Genomic DNA, 15,926 nt, shown 5'->3' with positions numbered 1-15,926 from the left:
GACTGCAATTCCCCTTAAAGAAGAGCTTGTCTTACTCTGTCAGCAATTATGATAATGTCGATTTTCTTCAGAGTTCTTTTTCCATGTGGTTTACTCTGCGGGTGTATCATCAATATGGTTAATACCATATTTACAGACATTAAAGACATCATCTCTCTCTCCTTTGCGGGTATATTTGCCAAACACAGGCTAAGCAAAAATTGTCTATACTTGCAATTAGAATCAACTCATTTACATCAGCTCCTTCGGTGTGACCCCCTGTTGATTGTATCATGTCAGTTTCATCAGTTGGGGTAGTTACCAGCTCCTTTGGAATCTGATTTGAGATGTAGTCACTGGAAGTCGGAAATAATCATGTCAATATGAAAGTTGACTGAAGGTTGAGATTTCAAGATGTCTAGCATAAACATTGAAATTTAAAATTTGTCTAGTTCATGTTATCTGTAAATTTTCGGTGTAAACTTCAAATATTGTTGCAAAATAAAAGAATCTATTTGGTAGAAAACCATTTTTGGTGTATCAGTGAATGCAGAGATGAGATGAGTGGAGAGTAAGTTGAAAGAGAGAACTTATTGTAAAAATCAAATTCAGACAGACATGGCACAAATGTAGTATTATTATGAACACAATACATATAGCCTTATTGATTTATTAAAATCCTGGGGAAATGATTATATTAATCCAGCTCAAGTAACTGTCCATCTTTAACAATATTAGTTGCTGTGTTTCTATTTTATTCCAGTTGAATATCGCATCTAAAAATCTTCTTTTCAACTAAATCATTGATTGTATTTCAGTAAATGTGTGCATAAAACTAAATATAGAATACTGCTGGATGTAATTTCTTGTACAATGGCATGGGTAATGTCTTCGGTTCATATTGTTCACCAAAAAGAAAAAACAAAAAATTTCACAATATCTAGTTGCTAACCTTGAATCCTAGCTTTTCTTTCGAGATTTTAATCAGGAGAAAATCATCAGCATGTAGTCTATATCCATTCCAATTACGTGGCCTGTACTTGACTTCCTAGCAATGCTTCTACTCTTATGCACTTTCATTGTTAAGTTGTCATAAACCTGTAACCACATCATATCCATTAATTCTATGCTAGTTTGAAACTTTGAACTCAGAAAAATAGCTCAAGGTCATACCTTCTGTGAAAGAAACCGAATTTCCAAGCCTTGTCAGAGCAATTCTACCTTAGAAAACTGCAAAACTGTAAGATCTCAATCAAAATTACCAACTCCCATACCAAAATTTCATTTCCAAGTGAAACTATTCGGGTACATAAATGAGGTTGTGTATAGATAATAAGAGTAAAATTTTGGAGGATAAATATGTCAGGAAAAATATGTCAAGACTAAAACTTAAAACCATAATCTGACATAACCGTAAAATACTCAAGTCTTACCAAGAAAGATTACTTTTCCACTCACAGTAACTTAATAATATATATATTTGAGAAGCAAACGAATAGAATAGAGATGCCTAATATAATATTGTAACGGAATTTACTGCTAACAACTGTTGAAATTCCAGAAACAAACTGGATCCAGAATGAATCAAAGTTGCAAGAAATAGCCATTAATGCATAGCAAGTGGATCCATTAAATATAAAATCAAAATCAAAGCAACATAAGATTGATTAGATTTCAGAGCAGAAGTCAAAGCTCAGGACAATAAATCTAGACATCAAAATCATTTTGAAGAAGAATAATAAGCTTCAATCCGAATTAAGCACACAAATCTGAAATGAAGAATAAATTCAGAGAATATGAAAACTGATGTCAGAACTGTATGATTAATGGTACTCAAGTATATCATTTGAATCATTAAGTTTGTTTTTGAGTAATAGAAATAATTTCATTTTGATTAATGACAAAAAGCTACATATTATAATGTCTAATATCTCCTTCCCTTGATTATTTTTATGATGCATAATATATATATATATATATAAGAGAAGCAAACCGATAAACTGAGAAAGCAAAGATGTATGACAGACTTTACTATTCAGAAGTGTTCAGATTTGAGAAACAAACTCAGGAATCAAAGATGCAAGAGATAGTCATTAATGTATAGCAAGTAGTTCCAGCATAAAAAAAGATAAAGACTATTGTAAGAAACTAAGTAGAAATTTGACAAAATCATATACAAACAAAAACAAAGAAAAGAAAAATCTCTCTGAAAGTCACTGAATACCAAAGAAAGTATTTAAAAAATAAATAAATAAATAAATATTCATTTTGAATTCAGAAGAAAGACCACAAATTTGATAAAAACAGAGATTCAATTACTTGACAAACCTAGTGAGCAGTGTCTGTGAATGATAATGTTGAAACAAACGCAGATGCAAAGCTATCCTTTTCTTGTTTTGGCACGGACCGTTCCAAAGCTTCGGGCGGGTGAGCGTTCCTCTGCTGAATCCTCCTGACAGTTCACAAAGATTAAACTGCAAATGACTTGTACGCAACCAATACTTATATAAATCCAGCAGAAAGAGTATAAGGGTTGCATACCTTGGGAGCTTTTGGCAGTCTTCTCATTGAGTGTGCAAGAAATTTCCTAAATGCATCATTAAATGTTTCTATGGGCCGAACACTGAACAAAATAATAATCGCTTAATGCATGTCTACAATGAGTAAGAAACAGAAGAAATGCGATATTCAAGTTTAAAATGAACATATGGAGACCTTGATATCCTAAGATTTGAAATTCATTGGCAACTTTCACCTTGTTCTTGGATTCCCTGAGCAAGGCATAAGATATGTAAAACTCAGAATGTGTCTTTCCAATCTCATTTTATTAAACATTTTAAATCTTTGAACTATATGATTAAGAATTAAAAATTTAGGAGGGATGTCAGCAATGAATAAGGGGAATACTTGATCTATATTTCTATACTTCCAAATGATCCCCAAAACAATATGGGTTATGATAATGACCACCCAAAAAGGGGTAATACGTGCACTAAGAGCAATGACAAAAATAATAATAATAATAAAAAAGGAGATTTTACCACAGATATACCCAAATCAAACACACACCTCTTTGAAAACCCAGCAACCTCTTCAACCAAAATCTTCAATCTCTCCTCTTCTCTCTCAACCTTTATAGAAGCAGCACCAGAAGCTTCTTGATTTGGCTGCAGCAAACAGTGTTCGCCTAAATATACAGACCATGAATGGTTCTCCAAGGATTAGTTTCCTTATAAGGTATATTTGTTCAAAACCTGAAAAACCATATGAAAATGTATAATCACAATAAAGAAATCAAACAATGAACAAAACCACACTAAAAATTACAATCAATAAAACAAAGATATTGTGCATTACAAACACCAATAGAATATAATAAAGAACAGATCCTTTGTAACCAATCTTCCGATTCCCTAACTCAATAACTAATTGAGAAATATTTAATCCACATATAAGTACAAAAAGAAATAGAAAAAACATTTCTGTGAAAGTTGTAGCTCAAATACAGTTAACTTACATTATTCTCCACTCGTATTCACTTGGAGCAAGACCGTCAAAGGCTTTCTCCCAATGCTGGAAACAACAGTATTAAGACAGTTTGCAATCTGCAGATATGGTGTGTGCACGTTATCTAACAACTTCAAACCATTTTCCAAACCAGCTGTGGGACTTGAAGAGTTGAAAGTGTGTGATTTGATTATGGAAGAAGAGCATGAGTGGAATATTCCATTGTTAGAGGACTTGTATACACCGTATGAGGCTGCAATTATTGCTAGTATCCCTTTAAGCATTAGAGGAGCTGATGACACCTTGCTATGGCACTTTGACAAAAGAGGCAATTATGGAGTTGGAAGTGGCTTTCATGTCGCTCGGATTGGGGAGACAGCTGGTGTTGTTAACGATGCTTGAATTCTCTTCTGCTTCTTCTTCTTGTCATCTGCGAGGGTCAAGAGGTAGAATGAGCTCAAAGTAAAGGTAAGACGTGAGATGAATCTTATTGTTCACCCTCTTGTTTGGGGTTCACTTGAGAAAGTTAGAAAAAACATTGACAAATTAGATCATTGGTGATTATCCAAAATAACATTGAATCTGACCTACTGCAACACTGTTTCTACCATTATGACCCGTTTTAAAATGTAGACATTGAAAAGAGACCCAATTTTCACAAAACCCAAATCAAACACATACCTCTTCTTCTATTGAAAGCTTCCTTGCAAACTCATACCTCTTCTTCTAGCAGCGATCTTTCCTGTTCTTTTTCCTACAACTACGGTCTACAATCAAAATCAAATATCTTACGTCAAATTCATAATCAACAATTTAGTCTGATCAAGTCTAATATCATAAACCCAACATCCATAACCGATACAATACACAAAACAACAACAAAGATGAATAAAACTAACAACCAAACCTCTTTTTTTTGCTTCCACTTCAAACCTCTCCCACTTCAATATGCACAGCCTGCAAATTGAAAACAGAAAACAAAAGTAAAAAATTATGATCGACAGACACACAGCAGAACAAAAAATCTCTCTCCCAAAGTGGATCAAAATCTTGGCACCACGCACCTCTTCCAATCAATCGCTCAGATCCCAAACACAAACAAAACCCCTAAAACATGAAAACCCATATGAGTTCAAAACCAGCGACAACAAATAACCCAATAAATCAGACACGACAACGCCGTCTTCCTCCTCCTCATTTCCATCGACATCACCACCGACGTTGCTCTCTAGGCATGCCGGAGCTTTCCTCTTCTCTTCCTCCTCTGACTTCGTCGGGCACTCATCTCTGATATATGAAATTGTCTAAATTTGGGTTAGAATTTAGCGCTTGGTTTATTGAATTTCTTGTTCTTGTTCCCGATTTCTTTCTCTCCCATCCTCTCTCTCCTCTATGAACCCAATACCATGAAATTTGCAGGTTGAAGAAATTCACGGTAATGGGAGGTGGTGGTGACAACTTGGAGAAGCGAGGAGTCGTTGGTGGCGATTTAGGTTCACCGGGTGTGCCAGAAGAGAGAGAAGTCATCAGACACCCAGAAAGGTTTGGGTGTCCAAAGCAATTCTGGGTATTGCTTCGTCGGCACGTGAGTCATTTTCCGGCGTCTCCAGACGATGTGGGAGCTGGGTTTGAGTCGCCAGAGACTGGTGGACACCGTGGTGGTGGAGGTGAGGCACGGTGGTGCCGATATATTCACTGGTGGTGGAGGAGAGAGAGAAATCTAGATCTACTCTCCTCGAGTTCTCTCATTAGACTACACCATTTTGGAGGAAATTTTGGAAGAAACTGAAGCAGGGGCATTTTCATCACTTTACAAAATCAGTGTCTTACGTGCCGCTGAGCTGGCAAGTACAAAACTAACACCTCATCAAGCAACCGGATGAAATGGACGGAATGGACCCGTTGGCATTCAAATTTTGAGTTCAGAAACTTTTGAGATTAAAGGGGGTGTATTGTATATGGAATTAGTAGAAGTTTTAAAGAAATCTATGGAATTTAAAAGTCTGGGTGTATTCAATATAGACTTTTAACAGTCCATGAAAGTCTTGAAGTATTCAATTAGGATTTTTAAAGACTTCATGAATTCCACCAAAATCTAGGAGTATTCAATTAGGACTTTTAAAAATGAATAAAAGTACAGAGGTATTCAAAATATCATTCATACTTATGGAATTAGAAAATCATGGATAATCATGGACTTTGTAGTGTTAACTATACATAACAAACTCCAATAATTTTCTAGCCTCCAGACCAAAGATTTCAAAAAGTCTATTAAAGTTTCCTCTTCAAAAAAAAAAAAAAAAGTCTATCAAAGTTATTTTCTCTACGCACGAAGAAGTTTGTCCTTCATTATCTCTCTTTCTTAATTTTTTGTCTTTTCTCTAATTTTTTATGATATCAACTTTTTTTGATACCCAACATGTTCATTGTAGTTGTTGAATGTAGGCTTGGGCTCGGGTCGGGCCGGGCCCGAAATTTGGTGAGACCGAGACCGAGCCCGAAGTATTCGGTTCAGGCTTTTTCAAGAAAGGAAACCGACAGAAACCGACCACATTCGGGTCGGTTCGGTCTTTCGGGCCTAATGTGCAAAGTTTACAAAAATTCAGTCAGAGGCAAGGTTCGAACCCCCGACCACTTGCACCAAATCCTTGCTCCCAACCACTGGAGCATGAGACGTTCTCTGAACATATTGTTCGACGTTTATATTTATTTGTCCTACGCGGTAGAAATAAAACAAAATAAAAGGCTCTGCCGTCTTTTTACTTTCTACTCTCTCTTTCTTTTCTGGTCTTCTACTCTTCTTCGACACTTTCTTCTTCTTCTTCTTCTGCAGTCCTATACTTCTATTCATATATTCTTCTTCTTTTTTTTTTTCTTTTTTTTTCTTCCTTCCTCCTTCTTTCTTTTCTAGTCTTCTTTTACACTTCTTATTCTTCTTCTTCTTCTGCAGTTCTACTCATACATTCTTTTTTTATATTTTTTTTCTCCCTTCCTCCTCAATCCCCATTATGCAGTTCGTCGACGGCGGGTTGGATGGAGGGGAGAGTGAAGAGGGGCTCGGTTAGGAGGAGTGAGGATTGGGCAGGGTTGACCCGGAGGACTTGGGTGAAGACTGAAGAGGTGCCCAGATCTCAAGATCTCACTATTCTGCTGCTGATTGGAGTCTATAACAGGTTTGGAGTTTCAGGCTTTCAACCAAAACTGCTAACAGGTTTGCCGTTTGGGGTTGAATCGGTGATAATGGGGCTGGGTTTTCAGAAATTGGGGAAGAACAAGGGTTGAATGGCTGATTGGCTGAGATGTTTTTGAGAGAGACAGAGGCTGAGACTGTCAAAGGAGGAAAATCAGACCTAATCGGGCTTTCGGTCTCTGCACATTTGAGACTGGAGACCGAACTGAGAAAATATATTCAGGTCGGGCCCTAGACCGAACCGATATTTTCAAAGTCAAAACCGAACCAAATCGAGCTTTTTTCGGTTTTTCGGGTCGGGTTTTCAGTTTTTCGGGTCTGGACGCCCACCCCTAGTTGAATGTGATTTTTTTTTTTTGTTTTTTGTTTTTTTCAATTGTGATACTTCGAACCCTAATAGCAATAAAAATGATTTATGAAACCCTAAAACTCAAATATTGTGGTCCAACCCTAAGACCTTGAACCATACTAAATTTTATCTTATTAATTAATTATTCTCATCAATTTGAATTTATATTATGGTTCAAAAAAAGGTTGAACAATTGAATTTCAATTGATTGATTATAGATCAAGACATTGATCAATATTGCTACAATATATGTTAATCGGCGAAAACAAAATTGATGAGAATAATTAACTATAAACATCAAGTGATCTATATTGTATATTTATGTTGTTGGGAGATTAGGAATGAGAACAAACTCGCTAGACAGACTAACAATCATTATTTGAGTCAATTTCTATTAGAAGATACTGGAGCATTGAAGAGACAACAAGTTATTATTTTGTTTTGTGTTTGGGCTGCATTTGTTTTTTTTTTTTTTTTTCATATTTTGTACATCCTAGGAAATCTGTAGAAGTCATTCATAATAAAGTATATAGATTTTCATGAATCAATAAAAGTCTGTTGCTAAAATCAATGGTTTTAAGAAATCCATAACAGTCTATCAACTTTTTAAAGAGTCTGTGGACTTTTCAAAAAGTCTGTCATTTAAAAAAAGTCTGCACAAATCCAAATACAATACACCCCCCTAAATTAGAAAGACAGGGACTGAAACAAGGACGAATGGACTAAACAGTAGTTTGCCCAAGAAATAATATTACTTTAGTTTATGAGTTGCAGGAGATAGGTATCTGATTTTGGGTGCTAAATTGAGACTTTTGATCATGTGAACTCTTAAAAGAGAAGTACCAGTGATTTGATATCTTTTGCAGCTTCGAATTCTCATCTTGCTGCAAGGTTTCGAAAGAACCCAATTGTTTAGCTAGGTAGTCATACATGTAATTTAAAAGAAGAATGATGATTCTAGAAATGTGGGGCTTGATTTCTTGGGTTTTGATTTTATTTTATTTTTTTTATTTTTTTTTTGAGGTAAAGATGAAATTGTATTAATGAATTATACGATTACAATTGTATTGTAGAGCATCTAGAACACACTCTGGAGCTTGAGAAAACCATTTCATATGAATGTCAGAATCAAAACCAAATCCAGCTAGTCTATGAGCAACATGATTAGCGGTCCTATAAGTATGATGAACACCTATAGAAAGCAAATCACCTAGCAATTCTTGAATTCTTCAACAATGATTCTCAAAGTAGAGAAGTCATGATCCTCTGCAGTCACAGCCTTCACAGCCTCTAAGCAATCACTCTTTATAGCAACATTAGACACACCCAGCACCTGAATAAGCTCCAGCCCAGATTTAATAGCAAGCAACTCAGCATGGTAGGCAGAGGACACATTAGTCACTCTATAAGCAAAGCCTGCAATGAACTCACCCTTCTCATTACGCAGAACACCGCCAATGCCTCCATGTTGTAGAGAAGAAACATAAGCACCATCAACATTCATGCACAATAAGCCACTCATGGGAGGGGACCAATGTACTCTAGCTTTCGTCCTCCTATCGGTTACCATATAGTCGTATCCCTATTAGCCTGAAGGAACTCTTCATACCAAGCCATAGTACAAGCAACAATTGTAGAAGCGTTTTTAGCATTATCACTCCACAATTTATCATTCCTATTCTTCCAAATGCCCCATAAAAGCATCAACAGCTTAGAAAAATTTTCAGAGGAAAGAGTAGATGCTTGCTCAAGTAACCATTCCTTAAAAATAAAAGAATGAGTAATAGGAACCTGAATTGAAAAAGGAGGAGCAGTAAGGATTTCCTGTGCAGTAGGGCACCCACATAACACATTTCCAACACTCTCAAACTGGTGACGGCAAAGCAGGCACCCCATATCACCAGTATAACCCTTCTTACTCAAACTCTCTCTAGTTGGTAACACGTTATGACAAGCTCGCCAGATACATATAGAGACCTTCCGAGGGATCTTAGCTTTCCAAAGTGACTTCCAGCGAATACTAAAAGGATCACCAAGAGAGGAGGAAGCAAAGACATCCCCCATCACCACCTCCCGAGCTACATAGTAGGTAGTTTTAGAAGAAAACTTACCCTTCTTCCCAAGTTTCCAGCTCAAACGATCGCTTCTATTTCTATGAATGAGAGGAACACACAAGATAACATCAACCACTTCTTGAGAGAATAGACGTTGCAGAACATCAACCCTCCAACTTTTGGTATCCGCATCAATCAAGGAAGAGACTAGCTCAATATTCGATAATTGGATTTAGAATTGATAATCATTTTCCACAACTATTCACAAGAACCTAAACTCTATTGCAGTTTGACTTTTAAAGAAGTTGAACCTCATATTAGTTCAAAGTATGTGGTTTTTTATTTTACACTATTTTTTTTTCCGCATAATTTGAAGTACAATAATCTTATTATAGGTTTAAGATTGCGTTTCAGAGAAAATAGAATTTGAAGTTTGGGCCATCTAAAATTATAAATTAGAAAAAAAAATCCAACAATACAATAATCTGCAACTTATTTGATAGGCGACCAAGCCGACCTAAACTCCTATTGAGATTGTTTTCTACCACTTTGTAGGTGTTTCTTCAAAACCCTTGTTCGAGGATCATGAACCCTCATTTGATGCATGTTGGTATTTGACTATTAGTTAATGATCTAGTATGTCTCTCTTTAGTGGTGGATTTGGTAGACTCTAATATGACAAGCTTGTGGTAAATGTGTGTGAACTTCTCTTTGTGGTGTGGCAGTATGCATGGTGGTGTCCTTTAATGTTTGGATGAAAGGGTGCCGATTGGGGGTGTTGAGTTTCTCGAATCTCGAGGGCAATTTTGGGTCTAGTTGGCGGTCTAATACTTGGTTGTATCGATTTAGAACGCTTCTTGGATGAGGGAGCTGCTGGTTTATAGGGTTTCTGAGTTTGAGTTATACTATAGGTTTGGAGTTGGTAGTGGTGTTGGTGTAGGGAAGTCCATGTTTATATGCAGCGTTGAGATAGTTTGGGACTTTTCAAAAAAAAAAAAAATAAGTCGATGCTTGTTTGAGATTTTTTAGGTTTTGCAACTCAAAAGGGTAGTAGTCTGATGGTTGAGAGTTGTTTCGATGTTAGTAGGGACTTAAGTTGTTGGTTGGTGGCAAGGTAGCGCAGCTATGGTATAACCAATGACGTGCAACGTACACGAGGTATAATGGTCATTTAGGAACATCTTTGGTCCTAGATGGTACCAGATTTATTATATGTTGAAGATAGAGTACCTTAAAGGGAGGTTACGAATTGGTGTTTCCTCATTCATGTTGATTTGGCTAGTGATGTCGCATGGTGCATTATGCATGAAAGGTAAGATGACTGGGCCTCAAAATTTGTATCCTACACTCTCCTTGACTTCTTTCCTATGGATTTGGTAAAAATCAAGTGTAGTTGGAGAAAATTTGCAAGATTATTAGGGAAATCTTTTTTTATGGATGGCTACATTACTCTCGGAATTCATATTTCTCGTGAACTCTTATTCCTTAAGGGGTATAAAACTCATGGATTTATCACAACAATTATATTTAAGGAAGCCGGTTTGGTTACTAGCATGGATGAGCTCTTCTAGTTCAATGTTTTTCAATTGTGGGTTCTATAGTTCGAATTGATATATAAATGGAATGTACTAAAAAAAAAAAATGTGAATTCACTTTAAGTAATATTTATCATTGTTGTACCTAAAAAAGGATTAGAAATCAGTACACTTTCGGTCCGTAATAAAAGTGTCATTTTTTTTTCTTCGAAAAACAGATAATTTAAAAACTAAAAATTCTGATTATTCAAAAGAATTAATAGATTTAAGTGATGTTTACTTTTTTTTTTTGGTTTGTACTTTGAGTCCGTAATAAAAGTGTTATTTTTTCATCAAAAAATAAATAAGTTGAAAAAAGTTCTGTTTATTCAAAAGAATTAATATATATTTTGGATTATCCTTAGCCTTAGAATTCGAATTTAGGTTTTGGATGGTAGATCGTGTAGATCAAAATTCAAAAAGAGTTTGTATTGGTCAAGAAAACCCTAGAATAAAATAGGGGCAATAGCAGCTCGGTTTGGGTAGATGAATAAGGAAAAAATCCAAACCGATTCAAAAGAAAAGATCTTTCTAGAATCGGAGTAAGCCCTCTAGACACCTCTAGGACCACTTGACTTCTCTCCTCTTCCTCTATAAAAACCCACCTCTAAAACCAAATATTTTGGAAACAAAAAAATATATAAAAGCCGAAAACTGCCTTAAGCCCCCTTCCCTTCGGTTAGGTCTCAGACTCTCCTCAGATTAAAAGAGTCCTCCTTTCTCCATTCTTTGAGAGACTTCCAGAAACCCCAACAAGCCCCCATCGCCCTCTGCGGTTCAGGTACGCTTCGCAACCCTAGATTTTGCATCGGATCCGATCTCACAGGGTTTTGAGTATCAGCTGGGTTTAGATCTGTTTGGTACTGTTTTCCGATTTGAACATTCTACTGGGTTATTGAACTGCTTTGATTCTAATGTTTGCTTCTCATTTTTTTTTGTTTGCGTTTAGAGGAATTAGATTGATATTGATTGCGTTTGATATGTCTTATATAGAAGGTTGGGTAATTGGCTTCTATATTGTTCGTGTTAATTTAAGTACTGTTGTGACCATAGTTTGTGTATTAGTTGATGAAGCGTGTTAGTTTTGTTATGTAAAGATTGGATCTTTGGTTGATTGTTTGTATGATGAGACTTGTTGCTGTGTATGTGTGAACATTGAATTGATTGGAAATTCCGTGCTGAATGTGGGTTGTTGTTTGTGTTCAGATTTAGAATCTTGCAAGGATGAGTGTGGTGGGATTTGATTTTGGCAATGAGAGTGGCATTGTGGCCGTGGCAAGGCAGAGGGGTATTGATGTCGTGCTCAATGACGAGTCCAAACGTGAAACTCCCGCCATTGTTTGTTTCGGGGATAAGCAGCGGTTCATTGGGACCGCAGGCGCTGCTTCGTCTATGATGAACCCGAAGAACACGATTTCGCAGATCAAACGCTTGGTTGGAAAGAAATTCTCGGATCCCGTGTTGCAGAGGGATATCAAGTCCCTGCCTTTTGCTGTTACTGAAGGGCCTGATGGATATCCGTTGATCCATGCCCGTTATTTGGGAGAAGCCAAGACATTCACGCCCACCCAAGTTTTGGGAATGGTGTTCTCTGATCTGAAAATCATAGCCCAGAAGAATCTTAATGCAGCAGTTGTAGACTGCTGTATAGGAATTCCGGTTTATTTCACTGATCTCCAAAGAAGAGCTGTTGAGGATGCAGCCAGAATTGCTGGGTTGAACCCTCTTAGGTTGTTTCATGAAACTACAGCAACTGCTTTAGCTTATGGAATCTACAAGACAGATTTACCAGAGAACGACCAATTGAATGTTGCCTTTGTTGATATTGGGCATGCTAGCATGCAAGTTTGCATTGCTGGCTTCAAGAAGGGGCAGCTGAAAGTTCTAGCTCATTCATTTGACCTGTCTTTGGGTGGTAGGGACTTTGATGAAGTACTGTTCCAGCACTTTGCAGCAAAATTTAAGGAAGAGTACAAGATAGATGTTTACCAGAATGCAAGGGCCTGCCTTCGGCTTCGAGCTGCTTGTGAGAAGCTGAAGAAGATGCTTAGTGCAAATCCTGAGGCACCTTTGAATATTGAGTGCTTAATGGATGAGAAAGATGTTAGAGGTTTTATTAAGCGGGATGAATTTGAACAAATTAGTGCTCCTATTTTGGAACGCGTAAAGGTACCTTTGGAGAAGGCCCTTCTCGATGCAAATCTTTCAATAGAGAACATTTATACTGTTGAGGTTGTTGGTTCAGGCTCTCGTGTACCTGCTATAATCAAGATATTGACAGAGTTCTTCAAAAAGGAGCCTAGGAGAACTATGAATGCTAGTGAGTGTGTTGCCAGGGGTTGTGCTCTGCAGTGTGCAATGCTTAGTCCTACATTCAAAGTCCGAGAGTTTCAGGTAAAATATTCAGACTCCTATACTGTTTCTTTGGTTGTCAGATACTCGCAATTATCCTTGTTTGTACTTATTTCTTATTTAATCTGCAGGTGAATGAGAGCTTACCATTCTCGATTGCTTTATCCTGGAAAGGTTCCGGTCCAGATGCTCAGAATGGAGGAGGGGATCAAACTACTATCGTCTTTCCCAAGGGAAATCCCATTCCAAGTTTCAAGGCACTTACATTTTACAGATCTGGCACGTTTTCAGTTGATGTGCAGTATACCGATGTTGGTGATTTGCAGGCACCTGTAAAGATCAGTACATATACGGTGAGTGGTCAAGTTACATATGAAATCTTATACTTGTATGCTTTTATTTTTCTTGTGGCTTGATCATAGGCTAGATTTATCAACATCTCATTGTACATGTGCAGATTGGTCCTTTCCAATCTAATAAAAGTGAGAGGGCGAAGGTGAAGGTCAAAGTTCGCTTGAATTTACATGGGATCGTATCTGTAGATTCAGCAACTGTAAGTTTTTCAATAATTATGTGTTCAAGTATACCTAGTTGATTCTTTTTTTCATAAATCATATTATTTTTTCTCAACTCCTTTGTGTAGCTTTTGGAAGAGGAAGAAGTTGAGGTTCCTGTCACAAAAGAGCAACCAAAGGAGGCCACTAAGATGGAGACTGATGAGGCACCCAGTGATGCACCTCCCCCAAGTTCTGAGGGGAATGATGTGAACATGCAAGATGCTAAGAGCACTGATGTTCCAAGTGCTGAGAATGGTGTACCCGAGTCTGGCGACAAGCCTGTGCAGATGGAAACAGATGCCAAGGTCAGTGGTCTGCTGTGGGTTTGCCATGTGTTAGCTGTTATTTTTTCACATGATTTTGGCAATAAAAGCTCTTTTGGAAAAAAAGAAGAAGCAGTTTTGGCATTTTATATTGGGGGAGGAATGATCTTGTATACTATGGAACTTGGGTGGTATTCTTATGCTTTAGATCTATGTGGACTAAGGGTGGATGCTTGATGAATGACCTAGATAAAATATGATTTTGTTTCTTCTTGTTCTTTGATACATTCAACTTTTTTGTGATCCTTTTGTTAGCATTCTGCATTTAATCTTACCAGGCAGAATTAGTAATGTGTGTCAGACTGTCAGTCTTTTGGATTGAGTAAAAGTTAGTAGTAGTATTTGGTTGGACGCTCTGCTGATGAATCAGTTTGCATGCAGGCTGATGCTCCTAAAAGAAAGGTTAAGAAAACAAACATTCCTGTGGTAGAGTTAGTTTATGGAGGAATGGCTCCAGCAGATGTGCAGAAGGCAATAGAAAGTGAGTATGAGATGGCTTTACAAGATCGTGTTATGGAAGAAACAAAAGACAAGAAAAATGCTGTTGAGGCATATGTTTATGACATGAGAAACAAGGTACTTTACATTCCTTGTTGCTTGTGGATTTCCTGTCTACTTTATTATTTTGTTTCTTTTCAAAAGAAGAAATATATATTGCTAACAAACGTCTCTGTCGTGCCTCCAGCTGAGTGACAAGTACCAGGAATTTGTCACCGACTCGGAGAGGGAAGCATTTATCACCAAACTTCAGGAGACGGAAGACTGGCTATATGAAGATGGTGAGGACGAAACCAAAGGTGTTTATGTTGCCAAGCTTGAGGAGCTTAAGAAGGTGAGGATTCTGCTCTTCTAATTATTTCTACTGCTTCCCCTATTTGAGTTATTTTCTTCTCAATCTGCTAAAGAGAATACAACAATCTGTCTTCAAGTATATTATGGTTTTCTCATTTTGATGGTTTCATTGAATTGCAGCAAGGTGATGCCATTGAAGAGCGATACAAGGAGCATACAGAGAGGGGACCTGTCATTGACCAACTAGTTCACTGTGTTAACAGTTACACACAAGCTGCAGCGTCAACTGATCCAAAATTCGATCACATCGATGTTGCTGACAAAGAAAAGGTAGAGTCGTAGTGGGCTTGTAATTAGTTGTTGACCTTTTTGTCACTTTGCAACATCTTTGGTTTAACTTGCATTATTTTGTGTTTTATAGGTCTTAAATGAGTGTGTTGAAGCTGAGGCCTGGTTAAGAGAGAAAAAGCAGCAACAGGATTCACTGCCAAAACATGCTACTCCAGTACTCTTGTCAGCTGATGTGAAGAGGAAGACTGAAGCACTTGATAGGTACCGCCCGTTATACATTTTTCTTTGTGGTTACTCCCAGTTTTTAATTTCCTGGAGGCATATCTAATTTGGTAATGTGTATTTGGCCGACAGGTTCTGTAGACCAATAATGACAAAACCAAAACCAGCACCAGCCAAACCAGCTACTCCTGAACCACAACCAAGCCCATCTCCTGAGGGAAGCGATCAACCCCAGAGTGGTGAAGGCCATGCCAATCCCAACTCCAATGAGAATCCTGCTGCTGGTGACAATGAGGCTCCAGCTGAACCAATGGAAACAGACAAGCCAGAAGCTCCCCAGGCCTAGTTTGTGGAGTCTTGTCTTCCTATGATTTTTGTGGCCTGGATTTGATTCCTAAGCATCAAAACATTTCAATTTGAGCCTTGCACACAATTTGGACTGAGAGGGGAGAGGCCTATGGTTGTGTTTGATGATATACTTCCAAGAGTCTGTAAAGCCTTTATTGTGCTTCGTCAGTTATTTAGAGTCTTGTCTCTAGAATCCGGATTTTTTTTTAGGGTTTTCAAGAGAATTGTATCCTTGGTCTTATTTTGCTCTTATGCTGGGAGCATGCCTTTCAGCTCTTGTTCGTGTAGGTTTTTACTGTCTTATGTCTTGGATCTCTTAATTTCATGAATCTGAAGTTTTGTTTCACCTATGGTTCTCCTTGTTTCCGGGCTGAGCATGTTCACTTTG

The 15,926-nt window shown here is 37.5% G+C and overlaps 2 protein-coding genes and 1 long non-coding RNA gene across 7 annotated transcripts; 1 reads left to right on the top strand and 2 right to left on the bottom strand.

Moving 5' to 3' along the window:
* Positions 1 to 5,272, bottom strand: LOC133725191 (uncharacterized). 5 transcript variants are annotated; one of them, XR_009854299.1, is made up of 11 exons: positions 4,551 to 5,272; positions 4,394 to 4,443; positions 4,168 to 4,253; positions 3,497 to 3,916; positions 3,049 to 3,166; positions 2,695 to 2,750; positions 2,521 to 2,602; positions 2,308 to 2,431; positions 1,153 to 1,217; positions 932 to 1,077; positions 1 to 335 (listed from the first exon to the last, which is right to left on the bottom strand). It is a non-coding gene; the product is annotated as an uncharacterized LOC133725191 (long non-coding RNA). The 5 variants fall into 5 exon arrangements; XR_009854298.1 differs by having other exon boundaries at positions 1 to 316; positions 3,049 to 3,233; positions 4,551 to 5,271; XR_009854295.1 differs by having other exon boundaries at positions 3,049 to 3,233; positions 4,551 to 5,269.
* Positions 5,273 to 8,235: 2,963 nt separating this feature from the next.
* LOC133729456 (uncharacterized) lies at positions 8,236 to 9,089 on the bottom strand. The gene is made up of 4 exons (XM_062156996.1): positions 9,003 to 9,089; positions 8,817 to 8,894; positions 8,635 to 8,705; positions 8,236 to 8,581 (listed from the first exon to the last, which is right to left on the bottom strand). Exons 1-4 carry the CDS (start codon positions 9,087 to 9,089, stop codon positions 8,236 to 8,238), a joined length of 582 nt encoding a protein of 193 aa, XP_062012980.1.
* Positions 9,090 to 11,272: 2,183 nt separating this feature from the next.
* LOC133725190 (heat shock 70 kDa protein 14-like) lies at positions 11,273 to 15,888 on the top strand. The gene is made up of 10 exons (XM_062152345.1): positions 11,273 to 11,434; positions 11,860 to 13,047; positions 13,137 to 13,358; positions 13,463 to 13,558; positions 13,649 to 13,867; positions 14,267 to 14,461; positions 14,571 to 14,717; positions 14,858 to 15,007; positions 15,099 to 15,229; positions 15,323 to 15,888. Exons 2-10 carry the CDS (start codon positions 11,878 to 11,880, stop codon positions 15,534 to 15,536), a joined length of 2,544 nt encoding a protein of 847 aa, XP_062008329.1. The 5' UTR covers positions 11,273 to 11,434; positions 11,860 to 11,877; the 3' UTR covers positions 15,537 to 15,888.
* Positions 15,889 to 15,926: the final 38 nt, after the last annotated feature.

The sequence above is a fragment of the Rosa rugosa genome, chromosome 1 (assembly GCF_958449725.1).
Source record: "Rosa rugosa chromosome 1, drRosRugo1.1, whole genome shotgun sequence".
In the NCBI taxonomy this organism is placed as follows: domain Eukaryota; kingdom Viridiplantae; phylum Streptophyta; class Magnoliopsida; order Rosales; family Rosaceae; genus Rosa; species Rosa rugosa.
Note: the sequence above shows the minus strand (reverse complement) of the source record. Positions and strands in the feature narration are given on the sequence as shown.

Excerpts from the sequence above, each read along its gene's own strand:
- LOC133729456 (XM_062156996.1), bottom strand. The coding sequence starts at position 9,089 with ATGGGGGATGTCTTTGCTTCCTCCTCTCTTGGTGATCCTTTTAGTATT. Across the intron at positions 8,895-9,002 it reads AAGCTAAGATCCCTCGGAAG|TTTGAGAGTGTTGGAAATGT; the intron begins GTCTCTATATGT and ends TGCCGTCACCAG. Across the intron at positions 8,706-8,816 it reads CTCCTCCTTTTTCAATTCAG|AATAGGAATGATAAATTGTG; the intron begins GTTCCTATTACT and ends GGCATTTGGAAG.
- LOC133725190 (XM_062152345.1), top strand. The coding sequence starts at position 11,878 with ATGAGTGTGGTGGGATTTGATTTTGGCAATGAGAGTGGCATTGTGGCC. Across the intron at positions 13,359-13,462 it reads TAAAGATCAGTACATATACG|ATTGGTCCTTTCCAATCTAA; the intron begins GTGAGTGGTCAA and ends GTACATGTGCAG. Across the intron at positions 15,008-15,098 it reads ATGTTGCTGACAAAGAAAAG|GTCTTAAATGAGTGTGTTGA; the intron begins GTAGAGTCGTAG and ends TGTGTTTTATAG.